Raw genomic sequence first — 22,215 nt, forward strand, 5'->3', positions numbered from 1 at the left:
ATACCTACCCAGAAAATAAGTTCTATCATGATTTTAGAGGCAACATCCCTTGAAAATGAGCACTATCTGCATCTCAATATTTTATTCTAAAATGTGCAATAGGGCTCATTTTCAGAGAGTGTCTCTTCTAAAATCATGCTAGAAGGGCCAGGGATTTATCTCAGTAGTTCTGCCACCTGCCTCTCAAGCGCAAGGATCCAAGTTTGATCCCCGGTAGCAAAAAAAAAAAAATAGTAACTAGTTTTGGGCCGGGGATTTAGCTTAGTGGTTCTGCTGCCTGCCTTGTAAGCGCAAGGTTCCGAGTTCAATCCTCGGTACCAAAAAACTAACTAACTAAAATAAAATAAAATAAAATATAAAATCATGCTAGAACTTATTTTCTAGGTAGGTCTTATTTTTGGGAAAATGTGGTAGATACAAAAATATAAGTTTATTTGAAGTAGAACCAGAAGCCTACTGTTTTTCAGTAACCACAAAAATAAGAAGATACAAAACATTGAAGAAAAGTCAAGAGGGCCGGGGATGTAGCTCAGTGGTTCCACCACCTGCCTTGCAAGTGCAAGGTCCCGAGTTCGATCCCAGATACCAAAAAAAAGAAAGAAAGAAAGAAAGAAAAAAGTCAAGAGATATAGAAGATAGAGTACAGTAGGGTGAGGGCAATATTTGAAGAAACAATGTGAAGAATTTGCCAAAACTGCTGAAAAATACTGTATGTTATCTGTAGCAGGTGTAATAAATTACTACAAAATTAATGGCTTACCACAAGAAATTTATTCTCTTACTAGGCTGGATGTCAGACTTCTCACAATGGTCTTACTGGGCTGAAATTAAGCTGTTGGCAGGGTACATTCCTCTCTGCAGACTTTAGTGGACAGTCTGTTTCCTCCTGTTTCCAGCTTTTAGCAGCTGCTTGCACTTTTCCCCCATGGAGCCTTTCTCCACCTTCAAAACCTACAAGAGTAGGTCAAGTCCTTCTCACAGCATAGTACCTTGAACACCTTTCCTTCTTTCCCAGTTTATAAACACTTTGGATCACACAGGGTCCACCCGGATAATTCAGGGTAATTTTTCTATCTTGAGGTGAGTTATTTAGTAACCTTAATTTCATCTACAACCATAACATAGATAGTCACAGGTTCTGGGGATTAAGACAGGACATTTTTGGGACAAATTTTTCTGGCCACTAAGGATACCAATCCACAGACTTAGAGGCTCAATAAACTTTAGGGAGGATAATTAAAAGAAACTCACATATAGACACAAAATAATGGAAGTCCAGAATACCAAACAGAAAGAGAAGATATTTAAAGCCAGATAAATAAGACAGATTGCCTTAAAAGAATAAGAGCTATAGATAACCGCTAGTTTATTAATAGCAACAACATAAACTAAAGACTATAATGATGTCTTTACTGCACCACGAGAAAATGATTGCCAATTTGTAAGACATCTTCAAAACCTTACTTCAAGCCAGAAAAAATGTCACTGGCTAGAATCTGAAATTCAAGAAGGAATGAAGACTGAAGAAAAAGTTAAATATGTGAGGAAACACAATGAGTCTGTAATCTTAATAATATTGTCTTGTGGAGTTGAGCCGAATCCTAAGTACACAAGGATAACCTGAAAATGCTGTCACATCATTTTGTGGTATAATGAAAATTTGGAAATTATAATGTTTATTCAACAACAAAAATTAGTTCAATAAATTATGCTACATGAATTCAACTCAAAGCCATTTAACATAATGCAAGTATGTGTATATACGTGTTTACCACATCTTGCAAGCAGACACAGATAAAGTCTGAGATCATTTTTGTTTGAGCACAGGTACACATATATGGGCATAGAAAGGATTAGAATAGTCATTGAACACAGTGATTGTCTCTGAGAGATGGAAGTATGGTTTATTTGCACCTGCATTTTCTTTTTTGCTCTTATTTATAGTTTCTAACATTCTATTATACATCTTATTTTAAAAATAGATTTTATTGTTTATAATAGTTTCACATTTACAGAAAATTTGCTAAGATAGCATAAAGATTTCTCACGTAATCTGTACCCAGTGTCTCTATTGTTAATATCTTATATTAGTGTGGCAGATTTGATAACATTGATAAAGCAATATTGACTTATTGTTGATTAAAAATCATATTTCATTTAGGTTACTTTGTTTGTAGCTGGAGATCCCATCCAGAGCACAACACCTCACGCTGCCTTCATGGCACCTTAGGCTCCTCTTGGCTGGGGCAGCTTCAAGTAATGCTGGTTGGTGTTTTCTCAGATGCTCTTTTATTGGAATTTCTGGGATATTTTTTCTTGCGCTTTGATAGGTAAGTTTTTAGGTGGTAATTTTATTTCTTTCATCAAGCTTTTTAAACTTTCTTTATATAGATCCTGTACAAATGTTATTAGATTTATACCTATTTCTTTTCTTGGGGATCTTGTTTTCAGTTTCAAGTTCCAATTATGCATTGATGGTATATAGGATAACAATTGAATTTTGTATATTAACTTTGTATCCTAACTTTGCTCTAATTGCTCATTAGTTTAGCAAGGGTTTGGGGGTGATTTTTTTTTGACAGCCACAGGTGATTTGGAAACAGTTATTTCTTCTCTCCTTTCATTATCTTATTGCACTGGCTAGGACTTCCAGTATAACGTTGAATATATATGCACCCTTTTATATCTTCATACTGTTTTCTGAGTTGCTACTCTTTTAGAAAAATCTTTTCTTGAGTCATTTTTTTTGAGTTTTGGTTTCTTTCATATCATCCATCACTTAGAAATTTATTCAAATTTGTTTTGAAATGTTAGGTACAGTTTTTCATCTGCTTTCCCTTCTGCTTCATTGCCCCTTTTTTATTACTACCCTAAATGGAATTCAACCACAATCCTTTTCCGTGGTGTAAGTCATTCTGCATGTTTAGGAAAAAGTGAGGATAGCTTCTCTGGCCTCAGGCTTCTAGATCCATTTTCTGATACTTTTATAAAATGACACATATTTCTCTCTCCTCTTCCACTTTCACTGGGACCTGCTTTTTCCCTCTGCCTCTATGGTCCCCATCCTTTGCAATTTGAAATCCATTCCTAGCAGTTTCTCCTTAATCCTGGGCTTGGTCTAAGAATGGAGCACCAGTTGGTTGAGTTTCAGTTTCTAAATGACCCATCACTCTGGTGACTTTAGAACTTCCTGCTCATCCCTTACACTTACATTTTCGGATCTTAAGAGTCAGTGACTTCCTGATCTCATATTGTTCTCCCCTGCTTTTCAGCAAATATTTGGCAGGTCTGGGGTCCTCCCATTCTCAGGGCCTTCCAATGTTCTGTTGCTTTCCCTTCCTTTTCTCCCACAAAGATGCTATTGTTAGTTTCTTCCCACCTGCTCATATTGTGAAGTTCAGTATTCTTTATTTTTTTTAACCTAGTTACTTTGTGATCAGGAAGGGGGTTGTTGTCGCTTGGCTATCCAAGGGGTTCTGTTTTCATTAGGGTATTCTGGAGATTCAGAGACTACATTACCTCCCCAGTCATCTTCCTAGAGTCTTCAATACTAATGTATTACTTGGAAGGATAATTTAAAATACATTTTAAGCCAGGCATGATGGCAGATGCCTGAAATCCCAGCCCTCTGGGAGGCTGAGGCTGGAGGAGTGCAAGGTTGAGCCCAGCTGGGTAACTTAGTGACTGAGTGAGATTCTGTCTCAAAATAATTTAAAAAAAATTTTTTTTAAGGGTTAAGGATGTAGCTTCGTGCAAAGATCCTGGATTTAATCCCTAGTATTGGAAACACACACACACACACACACACGGGTTAAACTTTATTTTTAAAGTCAATCAAAATGCACATCAAAATGAATATAGATGAGAAGCTGAGTCTTCTTTTTGGAAACCTTTCAGGTCATGTTTTAAAATGTCATGTTCTTTTTTGGCTTAGTCTGAAATTAACATACCCACAAATGTTACTCTGCCACGCCCCCACCTCCCCACTCCCACTTGAAGAATACGCTCAGACTTAGTCAGGATTCAATTTACAATAGTTGAATTTGTGATGATTGCCCAATATGGCTAAACATATGGAGAAGTTTTGAGAGTTTGAGTTGTGTTTATTCTCCTGTTTGTGTGTCCTTCCATTTTGATTCTATCTGTAACCTCTTCTTGTTTGACAGTCTGCAGTCCAATTTAACTGGCTGCCAACTGTCTGCATGTGGTTAATAGTGAGTTTTTTTTAAGCTGCTTGGTATTTTTTGTGATTAACTCAGATACTTTATTTCTATTTTTTACATAAATTTTATTTTGTGTATTTAAAAGCATACAACATGATGTTATGGGGCACATACAAGTAAACTGACACATTCTCATTTACCTCCTTTTTATTTTTTTTTTTTGTGGCAAGAGCAACTAAAATGTACTCATTTAATATGAACGCCATCTATAGAACAGTTTCATGACTGACAGCCCTCATGGTGTGCATCAGCTCTCTAGACTATTCACCCTATATATCTGCCACTTCTTTGCTGTCATTGTGGCCAAGGTTTTAAACCTCTTTCCCTTCCTGACATATGGAAAACTATTTACTTTCCAAGATGGATCAAAATTACTAAGTACCTTAAACTATGTCCTCTGCCTCAAGAAGCAGTTAGTTTTGCTAGCAGGATTCCAACTACATTATATATTGGATAGTATTTATTTACTTCTGGCTCCACTAGACCAAGGATTTCTTAAGGATAGGAATAATGATTCAGTCATCTTTGTATCACCAGTAGTAAGAGAAGTAGTAAGACAAGAAGCATCAAATTTACCAAATGTATTTAATAAACATGAATTTTACACGTCAATGAGGATTTTTGTATCACATGATTTCACCTTAAACATTTTATACGTTTTAATCTTTTGCGAAACAAATTTTTTTGACGCTGTTTTGTTGGTGACTCTAGATTGAGTCTAGAATCTTAAAAATTTTGACCATATGACTATAAAATGGCTAAGTCAAAAGTGAATTTGACTCCCTTATTAAAATGTAAGGATTTCTTTGTAACTTAAAATTTGTCTAAATACCTAAGGATGCCAGGTTATTACTTCTCAAAAATGTGTAATTATTTATAATTCAGATCCCACAGGACCAACTGAACAGCTGTTGAGATCTGGTACATCACTGTGCCAGCCTGAATTTAATGACCTACATGTGAAGGGCTACATATCCAATTACTAATCCTCTCTCAGCTACTCTGCCCTGATATGGAGGCAGCTGAAAAAAGATGCCCTACTAATAAATCAGAAATGGATCCAGACTTCATTGCCAATGCTCAATTAAGTGAGACCATTTAGATTTGAAATGAGGTAGAAACAGAGGGGGACCTACAAGTGTTACAGCTCACATAGTTTTTCAAATAAAATTTGAGTTTAAAGCAAGAGTGATTTCAGTTTTGATTAGTTTCAATTCTTTTAGAGACTCTCAAATTATGAATTTAATTTTCTTTTCACGGACTCCTCTAAACATGCTCAAATGTCTTCTACACTGAATAGACTTTTACTCAAAGATTCAAAACTTATTTTTATCTTCAAATTCTACAATAATGACCTGTTAGAAATATGGCCAAATGAGAAACCAAACAGAAAGGAGTCTACAGGATTGTGTTTCATTTCTTTCTCAGTTGACTTGGTCTATATATAGCAAAAGATTACATAAGGTCAGGCGTTGCAAACAATGAAACGTCACTTAAATGTTTTGCAAAAAAGCACTGGAAAAACTGCTCAAGAATGAAGGGACGACGTGTACAGCTGTTATTTAAGCCACAAAAAGACTTAGAAACACCAAATTTTAAATGTACATTTATTTTGAATTTGACTCCTTAAATCTTCCCCTTGAGTTAGGTCAACTCATGGATACTGGTACTCTTTTCTCCGTATAAACCAGAAACGATTTGGCAGGAAACGTTTTCTTGCCTTCAACTGAAGAATTGACCCTTCCGTGTGCTTCGCGTTTTTAACTTTTAAGAGCCGGAACATCTTAGTGCTCTTGCCCTCTCCCACTCGGACACACGAACGAACAAACGCCCGCAGGCGGACGTTCACCTCCTGACGGGGAAAAAACCAACGCCACTGCAGCCCAGACCCCAAACCCAAGACGCCATCTCCACTCAGTACGTAAACCCCACCTTCAGGCCCCGCCCCCTCAAAAAACCCCTACGGAGTCCGGCGTCTGCGCAGGGCGATGACGTCAGGAGCAGTCGCCCAAATCTCGAAAGAGGAGTTTCCGCCTCTGCCTCTGGGAGTTGAAGTTTCCGAAGGAAGACTCGGGAGCGGGATCAAGACCACTTCAGGAAGGCTTTCTGAGCTTGTTGTACATTTCCCATTCATTCCTAAGATCGGTAAATCTCTTGGTTCTCTGGCTTGGTTTCTCCTTGGTATCCTTCGGGGCAAAAGGGGAACATGCATGCCGCCGTCCACTGACAATAAGGGTTTCCGGGGTAGAGGGCAGTGGATCGGAGTGAAGAGCTGCAGCCATCTTGCTCCGGAGGGAAGTGACGTTCAAGGCCCACCCCCGCCCGCCTCTGATTGGTGTACTGCGGTTTAATCCCGCCTCTGGGCTGCGCACGCAGACGAGAGGCGTGGAAGTGACGGCGTTCGTGGCTCTGTCCCTGCACTGAGAACGCTTTCCGTGGCCTGTGAAGAATGTAATTCCGTAGAGGACTTCAGGAGGGCGGAGGGCGGAGGGCAGAGCGCGAGTCGCGCCGTACCACTTGGCGCTCTCCTCCTTCTTGGGGCCCACAACGTGGAGCAAGAGTGATTTCAGGAAGGATGAGGAGGTGCTGCAGTTTACGAAATGCCTGTTTAAAACTTGGCAGTTCCTGCGAGAAATAGAAAAGGGATCGCGTCCCCTCGCCCCCAGCCCAGCCCTCCTTGCTGCAGATTCGGCCGCGCAGTGGTCGCGGTCGGGTCCCTGGTCCCGCCCGGCGGCCGGCGGCGTCTTCCGGCAGGGCAGGCAGTGTCCTGACTGACCAGGACGTGTGTTGTAGGCCGCTTGGTAAAACTGGTTGCGGTTTTTCTTCTGCTTTCTTTTTCTGGCCTTTCCTGGTTTAGGATGTGTCCTCCCTGCCTTGAGCTGTAGTGAGAAACAAATACGTATAAGGAATTTGAGAGGCTGTTCTACCTCTTCGTCTCACACAAAGTGACCTTAGTATTTTCATCCAGTTCTTAGTTTCATAAGCCCACCAGATAACCTGTATCTGAGAATGAGCCCTGGTCCCAGGTTAATTTTATGTTTGAGCAAAATTTCAAACAAACATAGCTGTAAAATACGTTTTTTAATATTTGTTGAATTTGGCTTAATGAATGAAAATGTACTCTGACAACATGCATATCAGAGAGGAAGACAAAACTGCATAGAGACTGAAGTGTGATCCAAACTAAAGCAATTAGCAAGCATACTGAGTTAAGTGCAGTATTTTGTGTAACAGGTAATCCGTATAAGTCCGTCATGAAGTGTTTATGGCATAGATGGTCGGAGTTGTTAGATGGCTTTGTAAAGTGTACTGTGCACAGTAGTTTATATCAAGCTTGTATCATTTTTGCTGCACTCCACTTTGGTCTCAATGACTGGCTTATTTAAAGGTTAGAAAATTCACTTGGTAAAATTCATATTCTTGAGAATAACTTTAAAAATTAACTACTTTGGTCTTTACCTGTACTATTTGATAGGCTGTTAAAAAACACTACCATGCTGTGACAGGTCAACTTAAATTCATCTCTTAGATCGGAAAGGCAAGTGCGTCCCCTGGTGTAGAGCAGGTGTAAAATACTGCTTTACACTGCTTTTTAAATACTAACCTTATAGAGCTAATCAACACTTGCAGTTTTTGTTCTAGCCATAAATGTTGCTACAAATGAAGAGAAATATGCTTTCTTGAAATATTAGTTATTTAATGAAAAGAGCATTTTCCCTCTGAATCGTTTTTTTTTAATTTAAGGGGCTGTATGTCTTCTCCACCCTGTATTGTTTTGGATGCGTTGCTGAATTTTATTTCATGTACCGTGTATGGAAAGGAAGTAAAATAAAATTGATTCTAGGGATCACTATATATATTTTATAAAATTTTCTTCCTTCTGAACTTGTTAAGCTGTTTCTCCCGCCTCCAATTTCTTGAATGCTAACCTTATTTTCTAGCTTAAAAAAATTAATCGAGGGCCATAGGAATAGAACTGGAGCTATTTTTTCTTATGCTTCAGTGGCACAGATCTCAGAGCCCTCTCTCGTCAGGGTTGAAGCAACGCGACTCTGAGGCACCTTGAGGTTCCTGTTTTAAAATAAATGTTTCGTCCTGGCAGTTAGTAGAGTTGGATGTGGGTTTGAATCTTAACTCCATTACTTCATTCATGTATTTTGAGTATCAACTTTGTGCTATATTTGTTTGAGGTAGATTTGTTTGTTTCTTAGGAATTATTTGGTAGCTTTGTAATTCTAGGCAAGTTATTTAGCCTCACTCTTCATTCTTTTTAAAATGGGCATAATGCTTTCAGAGTTGTTTTAAAGATTAAAATAGATAATAAATTCTTTATTAAGCACAAAAAATTAGTAAATGTTCCACTACTTTAAAAAATATTTTGTACTGCCATATTTACTCATTTATTTGTTCTGCCAATATCTAATAAGCATCAAACTAAATACTAGCCACTGTATTAGTACTGACACATTGCAACATTTCTCTTTCAAAGAAAGCAAGAACCATATTATAAAACTACTGCTTAAATTGTATTCGGTAAAGGTTTTGTCCGCTTATTACTTAAATTTTGGGATTTTTCTTCTTTTATTAGTAGCTTCTGTATACAGATTTATTTAGGTAATTCTATGGGAAGGAAAACTCAAAAGAATTTTTCTTAAGGCCAGTAAACATTTAGTAGCATCATGCTTTTGTAGGAATAAATAACAAATATATTTTAAAGCTTTGGTATAATTTATTATAGAGAAAAGAAATTCAGTATTTCTAGTCTTTCCCTAATCTAAAGACAAAGTTGAGTTCTAGTCAGTAGGCTTGAAGATGTGTGTGGTTAAATTCAAACGAAGATATGTTTGAGATGACCCTAAGTATTCTACAAAGCCAGACTGATTACAGAATCAACTTTCATGTTTCATTTTTCAGTCATGACTAAAGTGAAATATTCATATATTTACAATGAAATATACTAGAGGGGAAAACCAAATGTGTTGTCTACTGTCCAAAATCTGTAAATCCCATAGCATCTTTTGTTAAAAGTCTATTGTTAGTGTACAACTAGATAATGAAATGTTCATTCTTCCCTCTTTCTGCTGCATTAAAGATTACAGAAAAGGTGCTTTTCCACCTCTCTCGTTTGTTTTGTTTCCCGACCATGGCTGTGCCTGTCCTGGGCGAGTGCTTCATCTCTGAGCCACAACGTCATCAGTCCTTCTCTTTCTTTTTATTTTGAGATAGTCTTGCTAGATTGCCCAGGCTGGCCTCAGACTTGCAATTCTCAGGCTTAGTCTCTTGAGCAGCTGGGATTACAGGCATGTGCCACCATGCCCAGCTTGCATCTCTTTTTTTTAAAAAGCTTTTTTCTTTTACAAAAAGTGTTTTTATTATGTAAAATAGAAAATGAAGAAAACCATGAGTAAGGCTGAAACATGTTTGTGTGTATACCTTTTAAATAATTGGTGTAATGGATATATTGTTTTTAAATAATTGGAGTAATGAATATATTTATTCAAAATATAACCATTTCCCCTATCATTAATTTTGGAAATATGATTTTCGCTTAATTGCTTAGTATTTTTGGTGCCTGTTATAGATGAACCATAATTTATTTACTCTCCTTTTGCTGACATTTAATTAGTTTCTAACTTTTCATTGCTAAAAATAACATTACAGTGTATATATTCTGGTGCATTTTCCATGTTCATTGCTGATTCATAGGAATTTATTGTAAGAAAATAATTTGGTCAGTGTTTTAAAGTTTTGTTTAAAAATGTTTGAAGCAAAAAATTTTGCTGCTTTCTGAAAAAATTGTATGATGACCACCAATAGTATATGAAAACATCCTGTTTGCTCAGACCTTTACCATCATTGCCAATGTTTGATATTTAATTGGTATTAAATGATAGTAAGGTGATCTTTGGCAACAAATGACGTTGTTTTAATTAACATTTATATTTATTAATGGTGTAGTTGGCCATTAATCACATCTGTTGGTCATTTCAAGTTATTTTACATTATGTGTTTGTAAATTATCTGTTTATGTCAAAAATTGTTTTTCAGGTTTTCAGATACAACAAACAATGTCATCTGAAATGTTACTAGATTTTAGTGAGACTTCTGGTGCTGAAAGAAAGCAAGACTTAAGTGAAGATCAAGAGGAGAAACAGAAACCAAGAGTGAATGAAGGGATTGAGCCAGTATCTAAACGACGAATGAAGAAGCTAAGGAAACAGAAACAATGGGAAGAACAGCGAGAACTCCGCAAGTATGTATTTCAATATATACATTTACCCTGTCCTATTCAGAAGTAATGGAATGTTGGACCTTGCATGGCATTTTGATATATTAAAAGTAATTGCGCTAATTAAATTGAGGTTATCCATATTGTTAGCTAACACTGTCAGTTGGCTGTTAAAGCTGTATGTAGTTTGAATTATTACTTTTTCTTTAAGCAGTGTTGATAAACTTACACTCAACATGTTTCATTTCTGAAACAACTTAGATAAGGGATATAGTTAGTATGTCCTAGGTATGGAATAAAAATAACCAACTCAGATCAGATTTTAGCCTAACATGGATTTTGCTAGAATGGGTTTTTATGAGAACATTTAGGGTGCAGCAATTATTGTATGATGCCGAAATTTATAAGAGAAAATAAACTATAGGTGGTACAGGTAGGAAAAAGTGAGTTTAAAAATAAGTATTTTTCTTTCTTTTTATACCTTATGAATACCGCTTGAAAACTATGTGAGGAATGAATGATGAAAGTAATATCCATCAGGGCTAGGGTTTAGTTCAGTGATGCCGCCGCCTGCTTTGCAAGTGCAAGGTCCTGAGTTCGATCTCCGGTACCAAAAAAAAAGTAAAATCCAGCATAGTCAGATTTAGTATTGTAAAGTTTTCTTAGGCATAGTGTGATGCCAACAGTAAATGAAACTGTTGAGGAGTATCATTAGAATTTAAATAGAAAGCTGTAGATTACTTTGCAAAGCCATTTGTTTCCTCTGTAAAACTACTAGATAAACTGAAAAGAATTGCTAATACTTGACCATTTTTGAGCCACAGAAGTGACAAATCTCATATGGTTCAGCTTTTTTAAAAAGTAATTTTGTTGTTTTATTGAGAAGAGTGTTACAAATATCTAAATATAGAAATAACAAAAAGTTATTTCAATTACTAATTTCAGACAAAAGCGGAAAGAAAAACACAAGAGAAAGAAATTAGAACGACAGTGTCAACTGGAATCAAACTCAGATGGAAATGACAGAAAACGTGTTCGAAGACAAGTTGTCCATAGCACACTCCGCCTTATCATTGACTGTAGTTTTGATGATTTGATGGTCTTAAAGGTATCATGAATCGTTGTCACAAAACTCCAGTAGGTGAACAAGGCTGAATCACTCGTTTTAATTTGTAATGCATGTATTAAAATACGTCTTTAGTCAAAGAAAGCAGAATCTCTGTTCCCTATATTAGTTAATAAATTGCTTTGATATATGCGTGCAATTTATATGTATGTATGTGTGTTTATATATCTTTAGATGGAGAAAGACCACATACATTCCATAATTAGATGATAAAATTCAGTAACTGCATATTAATCATAAAGATCTATAGAGTTTTACCAGTGCCATTGGTAAAGCATGAAAACAGTAATAATATGTCACTAAAAGAGTTTTATTTGTTGTCTCTTAAGTAGATGTTTTTCCTGAGCTAGCATTTTATTTTTTTTGGTTTTTTTTGGTACCGGGAATCGAACTCAGGACCTTGTGCTTGCAAGGCAGGTGCTGGAACCACTGAGCTAAATCCCCGGCCGTAGAGCTAGCATTTTAAATGGATACAAAATATGAAATAGTGGGCTAGATACAGAGTATTAACTTACAGTGACCCTGTTAGTATGTAAGGAAGTCAATGAGAATTATCAGAGTAGTACTTAAGCAAAATTTGTCCTATCTATCCAGTGCTTAGCTTATTTTGTTTTTTTAATGTCCTGGGATGTCCATAGATAATTTCATGTTTTAAAAATTAACACTTTTATAGGATATTAAGAAACTTCATAAGCAGATTCAGCGATGCTATGCAGAAAACCGAAGAGCACTGCATCCTGTGCAGGTATGGCTGAGGAATTGAAAACAGAGCCTCATTTCCTTTTCTATCTTTCATGACAAAAAAACGTAGACAGTTCCATTTGTCTTTGCAGATCATCATTTTGGTTTTTTTTTGTTTGTTTGTTTTGGTACCGGGGATCGAACTCGGGACCTTGCGCTTGTGAGGCAGTCGCCAGAACCACTGAGCTAAATCCCCAGCCCTGGATCATCATTTTGAATGAATATTTGAACGATGTTTCCTTTTTCTACAAAAGTAAAGAGAAATACTTTGAACACGTTTTCTCCCATGTCACTCTCAGGAACACTTGTCCCAGTCATCGTCGGTCTTGTCCAGAGTGCCCTTTCCACCGCCGTCTTGTTGAACGTCTTCATTGCAGGATGTACATGGGTTTTCATTCCACTTCTCAGCTCTCAATCCCATCCAGTGCTGGGAGGTGGGAAAGGGTGGTGGGAGCGCGGGGGCCTCCTTGCCTGGTGGATAGTCTAGTACCTGTTCCATGAGTTTTGTCTGCATAAAGGACTTTAGTTTCCTTTTGGGTCAGTCATAGTTTGAAAAGTGTTTCATAAGCAGGGGTGGGGAACACAGGCTCATTTATGTTAAGATACTTTGTTTTTACCAAGTGATAGTTTTAATTTTTTTGTATTTTATAATGTTATATTACACTTCCATGATAGTCTTTTTTTTTGGTACTGGGGATCAAACTAGGGACCTTGCACTTGCAAGGCAGGTGGCAGAACCACTGAGCTAAATTCCCGGCCCTCCATGATAGTCTTTAAATCCTCATTTTTATCTACAGCCCCTTATAACCTGTGAATCAGATTTAAAATAAGTGTTGGGTTTAAAATCAAAGAAAATTTTAAAGACTTTGGACCAGTAAAGAAAATGGCAGTGGTGGCCAAAAAGAATGGGGACAGTGAAAACTTGTCCTCGAGGCAGTGTTTGCAGAGACGTGATCATTGTGGAGAGCAGATCACAGTGACTTCAAAGTAGGACTAAATGTAGAGGAGCTCTGATGTTAGTGGGTCTTTTTTTTTTCTTCTAGTACTGGAGATAAAACTCAGGACCTTGCGCTTGCCAGCGAGGTGCCAGTGAGCCACATCCCTTTAGATGCACCCACAAAACATGTCATTTCTACCTCACATTTCTTGTATGCTCAAAGTAGCCACAAATTATTTTTTTTCCAGGTCAATGAGAATATATTTTGTGCCCCATTGATGATCAAATGCGTGTACAAGGGAAATGAAACACTGGACTTAAGTGATCATTTTCTCTTTTTCTGTGCCTACCAATCCCTTACCAGTTTTATTTGACGAGCCACGGAGGCCAGCTGAAAAAGAACATGGATGACAATGACAAAGGATGGGTCAACTGGAAGGTAATGAAACAGCCCAGCTGTCCTGTAATCCCAAGTATCTCCACCCGTGGAAAGGCCTACATTTGTACCTGCATTCTAAATAAAGCTACTAAATACAGCACTCTCCACATCCCGTATGTGGCTGTGCCTAAGTGTAAAGTTATATATCAGAAGAGCTGGAGAATGAAATATCTGTTAATTTGTACCTGTTCTCATTAAATCTTACTTGCTGTTTTACTGTCAATTTTAAAACATGCTTTAAAAAAGGAAACATTTTAAAGGCTTTGCTTTTCTCCTTAGTGAACTAGCTATATGGTACATAGAATTAAAATTCGGAAGTGTGTCTGCATTCTGTTTCTTCTAAAGCAGTGCTGTCCAGTATGTGGCCCCTTGGCACATGTGGCTGTTGAACTCTTGAAATGTGATAGTCTGAAATGTTAATTGAGATGTGCTATAAATGTGAAACAGTGGATTTCAGGGATAGCGGGGAAGGTAGACAGAGGGAGAGATAAATCTTTTAACTAACTTAAAACATTTATTATATGTTTAAGTGATATTATGGGCATGTGGCATGAATAAAATATATTATTAAAATTATTTTCGGGCCAGGGATTTAGCTCAGTGGTTTTGCCGCCTGCTGTGCAAGCGGAAGGACCTGAGTTCGATCCCTGGTACCAAAAAAAAAAAAAAATTATTTTTACTGTTTTCTCCCCTGCTTTTTAAATGTAACTACTAGAAGATTTAAATTATAAATGTTGCTTATAGTTTCTTCTTGCTCTGACGGTTCTCCGTCACTTGCATAAATGTAAATAAACTGGCTCAGGACCAACCCCTGAGGGATTCTTCTTGCCAGAGAAGTAGCAGATTCTTACTTCTCACACAAAAACCATTATGGCTATATTATTTTATTAATAACTTATAATATTAACAGTTTCAAAGGCCTTTTAAGTTTACAAGTACAGTGTATTGCCCAAATCTTTTATGCTTGTGCCTTTTTCTAAGAATTATAGTGGTACCTTGGTTCACAAACTTAATTTGTTCCACGATTCTGGGGAGAATGGCCACATTTGTGATCCGTGCAAAGAAGAGGCCATGGTTGTGTTTGTTACCTGATGCACGTTCACAAACAAAAACAAAATTTTGCCAAACCAAAAGGTTGGCAAATAAAAGCATTCATAAACCGAGCCACCACTGTAATGTAGTAAGAATAGGCATACTTTGAGTTATTTTATGTCTTGCTCAATTTATACTTTGTATCATCAGTTTCCCAGAGAAAGAGAAGATTCACTGCTCTCTAGTTATTTATGACCCTGTTGAGGCCCTTGTTAAGTGTAGGGGTAAAATTTATAGTATACTATCTTCCAGAAAAGTGGCTGTTTATTAATAAGTAACTGATGCATTTTATGTATCTATTTCTTTATTGATTTCCTTAAAAATTATTGAGTAGTAGTCACCTGAGCCTGGTCCTACTTCTTGCAAAATCCTGGCTGCCAACTGTTGTCCGATCTTATACCTCCAACCTTATGGTTTTGATAAAGAAGCTTTCAAATACGTATCCATATAAAAATTGACACATTTAAAATTAAATTTATAAGCAGTTTCTTTTTGATGATTCCAGCAGATGGAGAGGAAGTAATTAATTAACTGGAGAAGGAATTTCTTGGCTAGAAACCAGTATGAGCAAATAGAGAATTAAAAATGCATTTGTTTTGGTCAAACACATAAAGTTGTAAAGGTGCCTTAGGAAAGATTTGCTTAAGTTAAAGAGTTTGGATTTTACCTGTCAGAAAAAGGACATTGAAAGTAATATTTTTAGAAATTAGTTCACCATCAACATGTAGAAGTAGATTGGAAGGGTCTAAGGCCAGAGACAGAATGAAACTAGCAGGCTGGTAAGTAACTGAAGTATAAACTGATAAGCATTAAAGGAGAATATTTTAAATAAAGATACTATAGTGATATTCTTTCGAACTTCCTTTCAGATGTTTTTATATGGGTTTGTTTTGGGAAAAGAGGATAATCATTTTTGGCCAACTTTCACAAAATCCTAAGAAATAACGTTTTCTGCCTTGTTCTTTAAAGGATATCCACATCAAACCAGAGCACTATAGTGAACTCATAAAAAAAGAAGACCTGGTATATCTTACATCAGATTCCCCTAATGTACTGCAGGAATTAGATGAGTCAAAGGCCTATGTGATTGGAGGATTGGTAGATCACAACCATCATAAGGTACTACTAAGTTTTCTTATTTTGTTCATACATATGTAACATTTGTATTTCAGCAGTTCCTTATATTTATTGAGCACCTACTACTTTAATGACCCCTCAAGTTACACAAAGAACTTAGGGGTGTTAACTTCCTGACCTCAGTATAACCCAGTGAGGTCAGTGAGGTTACTGTGTTCATTTCACAGATGAGGACTCTGAGGCCAAAAGAAATTAAGCTTAAAATCTACAATGGTAGGTGACAGATCACATTGTTTGAAACAAGGCAAGGTGCTCCCAAGTCCCTATATTTAAGCACTCAGCTTTATTGATGCAAGATGCTGCGCTAATGAATTGCTAAGCCATTGAAATTTATACCAGGTTTTCGTTTGTTTGTTTTGAACCAGGGTCTTGCTATGTAGTTCAAGCTGGCCTTCAAATCACTACGGAGCCCAGGCTGGCCTCAAACTCGCTGTGATCCTCTTGCCTCAGCTCCTGAGTGCTGGGATTACATGAATGTGCCACCATACCTGGCTTATACCAGTTCTTAAGTATAAGATTTTCATGAGATGTTTTTCTAGTCCCTTATACAATATTTGTACCTTTCTCTCTTCCCATCCCACACTTACTCAAATGAAGTTACGGAAATGCACTTTTTAAAAGGAGACATCATCTTGTACTTTGTCAGCTACTCAGCAGCCTGCTGAGTTCACCCCAGCTAAGGAAAAAGCGTGTTTTGTCAGGAGAGTAGTAAGTAGTTCCTTCCACCTGTGCGGGTAGAGCTTCCTGCAGTGCTGTGAGGTTTGCATCTGCCTGAGCGTGGGGGAACCCTGAGCCTTGAGCTTGAGATGTGCACAGTCAGACCGAGAAGCTGAGTTTAAAAATGATAATCAGTTTCAATTTAAGCCTTCAGATGTGCTTCCAGCTGGGACATGTGCAGAACCAGACTTTTTGTCACCTTGTGTGTTTCTCTGAACTAACACAATTTTGTTTCCAAGAGCACTCCTTTGACCTATTATTTGCCTCTAAGTATGTAAGCTCGTAGATAAGAAATACAGCTCTCTTTTCTTTATGCTGTCTTTTGGCCATGTCAGTCCTAGTTAGATGTAGGCTTGAAGGATTTTATTTTTGAGAAGAGATGAAATTCCTGTTCAACAGCTTTTAATTGACAGAAAGGGGAAAAATTTTTATAGTCAAGTTTTTAAATTTTTCCATTCAGGTTGTCATTAATCTGTTTTTATCATTTGTGCCTCTTACTGTTAAGTAATTGAAACTTAATTTTCTTTATATTCACAGGAAGAGTGATAGTGCTTCTTTTAGAATTCAGTTTCAGTTATTTATTTATATCTTGCAGTGCTGGGAATTGAACCCATGGCCTTCACACTGAGCTACCTTCACACTGAGCTACCTTCACAGCCGCCTTTTAAAATTTTGAAATGATAATTTGTATTTTGAGACAGGGTCTCTCTAAGTTGCCAGGGCTGGGCTCCAGCCCTGCTTTGAACCTCCTGCCTCAGCCTCCCTGAGTACTGGGCTTCTATGTGTGCTGAGCAACTACACCAAGCTAAATTTGAATATTTTAAACAGAGAAATGCAGGAGGTAATGGAGAAAACATTCTTTAATCAAAAGGCAAGGGAGCTAGATTTTCTTATAGTTTTCCACTAAGGACCTCTATAAATGGCTGGGAATAGAATTGATTTGGCCTCAGTATTTGTGAATTGAAGAAGTTAAAACAAATGCTCTACACATTCTAATTGTCAAAAGAATGTTTCCAAACTAGCAGTTGCACACATACACACACATCACTTTTTTCAGATAATACCCTCTGAACTAAAAACTTTTTTATAAAAATTATTCATACTGTCATAGAATTTGCAGTAGTCTAATGTTCTTGTCTAAGCCCCAGCATCCTTGTTTTAGGGATTCACGTATAAACAAGCATCGGATTATGGGATTGATCATGCCCAGCTCCCCCTCGGAAATTTTGTGAAGATGAATAGTCGGAAAGTTCTGGCAGTTAATCATGGTAAGCTGTAATAGGGCACCCTGAAAACACACCTGTGAGAAATGTGGACAGATAGAAAATATTACACCTACTGGAGAAACAAAACTATAGAGAGCATTTATAATTCATTCAAATAACAAATAATAGCACATATTTTGGAAAATTTCGAAAATGTACAAAAGTATGAAAATAAATAGGTATAATCTCACTGTTCAGAGATACTTAGTTTTTATTTTTTAGTGTGTTTCCTTTAGTTCTTTTCCCATGCTTATATATTTGTATAATTGGATTCTTACTCTATTACATACAATATTATCAGACAGGGGTGTTTTACCCCCATTTATCATGTTTTTCCCTATAGTTGAATAACTGATTATTAGTGGCTTATGTAACAGTCCATCGTGTAAATACAGATATTCCTCATTTAACAACTGATTTCCAGTACTGCAGTTAGATCATTAATTGAATTGGTAGCTTAATGAGTTGTGTGGAGTATGTACATTGCAATATTCAGAACAAAGAAATAGTCAGAGGAAACTCCAAGTTAATGACTCTGCTTGTATTTGCATAACTTACATGATGCACTGTAATGTATAACGGAACATAAAACTACAGTACCGTACAGTACTATCAGCAAAAATTATACTACTGTATAAACAAGGGGTACTGTACAAAAAAGACATCAAGGCTCTATATCCAAGGTGCACAGAACCGTCCCCCAAAAATCCCAGATGAGTCATAAGTCTGAACAGCGCACCTCTGTCATAAGTTCTGTTATTAAACAGGTAGATTATTAAATGAGAAATATCTGTATTCAATAACCATCTTCCTTTTACTGAAAATTGTTTTTGCTGTCATGAACAACATTGTAATGGACTTTCTTGGACCTAATTCTTTGACCGGAGTTTGACTTTCTGAAACATTTTTAAGGAAAGGTTTTAGTCAGTACACAACCACTTGCTGAACCTTGAATACTTTCTATATAGCAGGCTTTAGGGAATTACAGAAATTATTGATTCAAGGGATGAACAACTTCTCAAACATTTTATATATAGTAGAAATTATTTTTCCACAAAATAATCCAAAATAGCCCTTTGGCACTGTGTTAAAATGAAAGTACGTTAGAGATAGTATTGATAATATTTACTCTTTAATATTAAAACAAATGAAAACAGCTGATAAGCTGCTCAGAGTGAGTGGCTTGTTACAGGAAAGGTAGAAGAAAATTAGATGAATACTAACCATGTGTCTTATATGTTAGTACATAGAGAATAAAGAAATGAAAGGAATAAAAACAGGAAACTGAAAAGCTCTCTGTCCGTTGATCACAGTTGACGAGTGGTAGTAGTGTCTGTGGCTCGAGAGCTGCCTTGAGAAGCTCGTGAGCCTTGGGGCAGGCTGACCTTGACTTTAGAAGACAATACAGTGTTGGGATGAACTTGACCAAGCAATGTATGGAGTGTGTCTTTATTGCAGTATTTGAGATTATTCTGGAATACCTGCAAACAAGAGACTGGCAAGAAGCATTTTTTACTATCTTACCCCAGCGGAAAGGAGCTGTCCCCACAGACAAAGCCTGTGATAGCTCTTCCCAGGACCAGCAGGCTGCTGGGGCAGAAGGTGGATTGGACAGTGAGGCGGAATGCTGCAGGAATCAACTGGATTCACCACATCCAGAGGAAGCGCAGGATGAGGAAACCCACTGAGTCCACATGAGTCTGCCCTGCTAACACTACCTGGTTCCCTTTGAGCTTAGGGACACATTAGGAGGAAGTGGCGAGTGAGGTGCTTCACACAACAGTCAGATTGGAAAAGAATGTTATTTTCTCTTATTTATATTGTGAATTTAAAGCTTTTTTTGAACTAAATAACAAAAAGCCCTTTATACTTTTAAAGACTTTTTTTGTATTTGTGTAAGATTTAAACGTGTATATCTTTGTTGTTGTTTAGCTTTGAATAAGAGTTTTAGAAGATTTTACTTTATTACTGGTAGTATACCTTCATTCTCTTTCATTTACTGGAAAGTATTCTCCAGATGTGCCTTCTGACCTCTCAGTTTTATTATTTTATGTTTAGATCAACACCTTTCTGATCTATGGCCTGTTTATTTGCAGAGGCAGATAATCATAAACATTCTGTAAGTATACTAGAATGTTGTATAGGAGTATTACCCACCATTTGCAGCTTTCATTTTCAACTTGAGTATTGCAAAGAAATACCATAACTGGGAAGAAATGCAATTTGCTGGACTCAACGTCTTCTCTTCTGGGCCGTGGAGCCCTAACCTCTGCCTCCTTTGTAATGTCACCGTGGAAATAATCACGCAGAGCTGAGAATCTTTAATACATTCTCTCAGTTTCTATAATGGTAATAAGTCAGTTGTGCAACTGTTTGCAGGCTTGATTATTGTATAAGGCTGTTATTTTTGAAGGATTTTATCTTTACTGAATTTAAAATAGCTCTTAGCTATCCTTTCTGTACATTTTTAAAATAAAATATTTGTTGGCTTTTAAGGTGACTATTGTAGAGCTTCCTTATCATATACTAAGATTCAAACTAATGTAAATATTTCTATTTCTGTAAATAACAGACATGTATGAAAGTGGACACATGGTTGTATGTACATGTTTGTCCCCGTCACATATAGTTCTCAATTATTAGGTTGTGATACCTACCAGGACTTGTATTGTTTGTGTGAATGGTTGTGTCAGACTCACTAAGAACAACTTGAATTTCATGAAATGTAAACATCTGTTACTGAACATTTGTTTGGAATTGTTGGCAGGGGAGGATGGGATAAAAAGGAAGCTATTTTAGTTTCAAATCAGTAACTAGAGAATTACGTTTAATATAAGGTGATTGTCCTTAGACACAGCTGAAGTAATATTTCAGGAGCCTTTAGAGTTTTGTGAAAATAAATTTCTGTTCTTTTGTATTTTCTTTCTTTAAAAAATACTTGAAAGTTATATTTAAATAGATAAGTTTTAGTACATACATGTTATATACAACTTACATATACACATTTAATACAAAGTTTATTGAGTTTACTATTGATGTTTAACAGCTTCATTTTTGTTCCTTTTTTCTTGGTACCTTACAGTTACCCATTTTAAAGTAAGGTCTGTAAGCCAACTAACTAGCCCTACATTTCTCAAAGAAGAAACCTTGTTGTAAGTTTTATTTTTCAAAGGTTCAGACTTTTGTGAGTATGGTTTACTAGCGTGGAATAATGCCTTTTACTTAAATTATTTTATGTATAATAGGGCACTGTATAATTATGAAAAGTGAAGGGCATCACATAATTTGATTTTCATTAAATATGAAAAGTGCCGTATTAGTTTCTTAACGTTGGCATAAGAAATTACCAAAAGCTGGGTGGCTTAAAAACAAGAGAAATTTATTCTCTCAACAGTTCTGGAGACTAAAAGCCCAGAATCAGGTGTCGCAGGGCCACGCTCCTCCAGATACCCTGGGAAGAGCCTGTCCTGCCGGCTGGCTTTGGCTTGCAGGTCCATCCGCTCTCTGCTGTGTCGTCGCACGGTCTGGCCTCTGTTTCCCACATCTGTGCCCAGATTTCCCTCTTCACCACCATCCAGTGTGACCTCATCCTAGCCTGACTGCATCTGTGAACCTCCTATTTCCAAATAAGGCACATTCATAGGTGCCAGATGTCAGCACCTGATTTGTCTTCAGGGGATACTGTCCCCCCTCTACAAGCCCATACCTTGTGAGAGTGTTGATGACAAGAAGCCAGTGACCACCACCTCTTTTAAAAGAATTTCTGAAGGATTTTTTAATTGGTTAACTTTTCAGTGGTTAACTTTAATTTCAATTGGTATAGAGATGCTTATGTGTTGTCCAGCTTATGACCAGAGACCAGACACTCAGGCTTGGGCGTGAGAGAGACCAGGTCAGCACTGAGGAAAGAGGAGGAAATGGGGCCCTGCTGCATGTTAGTCATGAAACTTCAGGCAGTTTATGGTTGCAGCCTCTCTAACACGGCAGAGAAGAGCGCTTCTGTGAATTTGGACGTAGTCTTTGTATTAGTGGCATCTAGTGCCAGCTGCATTTCAAGCCAGTCACTAAGGCTTTTAGCTGTTTTTCCATAGAATGTAACTAGGTGTAATATGGTTCCTGTGCAAACTCTTTATGAGCTTTCCTTCCAGCTTGAACTCAGTTGTGGGATGTGACTAGGAGCGACTTTTACCATTTCAAGGCTGACTTTAAGCAGATGTACCCTCCTTGTAGAAAGCAGAATAATGCTCCCCAATGATCCAGACCCCTGGGAGCAATGTGCATGTTACATGATGTGGTAAGGTGAAATTTG

General features: G+C 37.2%; 1 protein-coding gene across 5 annotated transcripts; it reads left to right on the plus strand.

Moving 5' to 3' along the window:
- Positions 1 to 6,206: 6,206 nt before the first annotated feature.
- On the plus strand, positions 6,207 to 20,823 carry Trmt10a (tRNA methyltransferase 10A). Of its 5 annotated transcripts, none has more exons than XM_004866283.4 (8): positions 6,207 to 6,368; positions 10,272 to 10,476; positions 11,398 to 11,560; positions 12,252 to 12,323; positions 13,621 to 13,695; positions 15,757 to 15,906; positions 17,804 to 17,909; positions 19,365 to 20,823. In XM_004866283.4, the coding sequence occupies exons 1-8, from the start codon at positions 6,212 to 6,214 to the stop codon at positions 19,592 to 19,594; spliced, it is 1,158 nt and encodes a 385-aa protein (XP_004866340.3). In that variant the 5' UTR covers positions 6,207 to 6,211; the 3' UTR covers positions 19,595 to 20,823. The 5 variants fall into 5 exon arrangements, with proteins under 5 accessions (XP_004866340.3, XP_004866343.1, XP_004866341.1 ...); XM_004866286.4 differs by lacking the exon at positions 6,207 to 6,368 and adding an exon at positions 6,559 to 6,674; XM_004866284.4 differs by lacking the exon at positions 6,207 to 6,368 and adding an exon at positions 6,592 to 7,611.
- Positions 20,824 to 22,215: the final 1,392 nt, after the last annotated feature.

Source organism: Heterocephalus glaber, unplaced genomic scaffold (genome assembly GCF_053883595.1).
Source record: "Heterocephalus glaber isolate CG9 unplaced genomic scaffold, H.glaber_assembly_v1.0 deba00001688, whole genome shotgun sequence".
Taxonomy (NCBI): domain Eukaryota; kingdom Metazoa; phylum Chordata; class Mammalia; order Rodentia; family Bathyergidae; genus Heterocephalus; species Heterocephalus glaber.

What these genes read in the sequence shown, in the direction of transcription:
- Trmt10a (XM_004866283.4), top strand. Translation starts at nt 6,212, where the DNA reads ATGACGTCAGGAGCAGTCGCCCAAATCTCGAAAGAGGAGTTTCCGCCT. An exon ending in GAACAGCGAGAACTCCGCAA is followed by an intron (nt 10,477 to 11,397) that starts GTATGTATTTCA and finishes TACTAATTTCAG; the next exon opens with ACAAAAGCGGAAAGAAAAAC. An exon ending in GAGCACTGCATCCTGTGCAG is followed by an intron (nt 12,324 to 13,620) that starts GTATGGCTGAGG and finishes ATCCCTTACCAG; the next exon opens with TTTTATTTGACGAGCCACGG.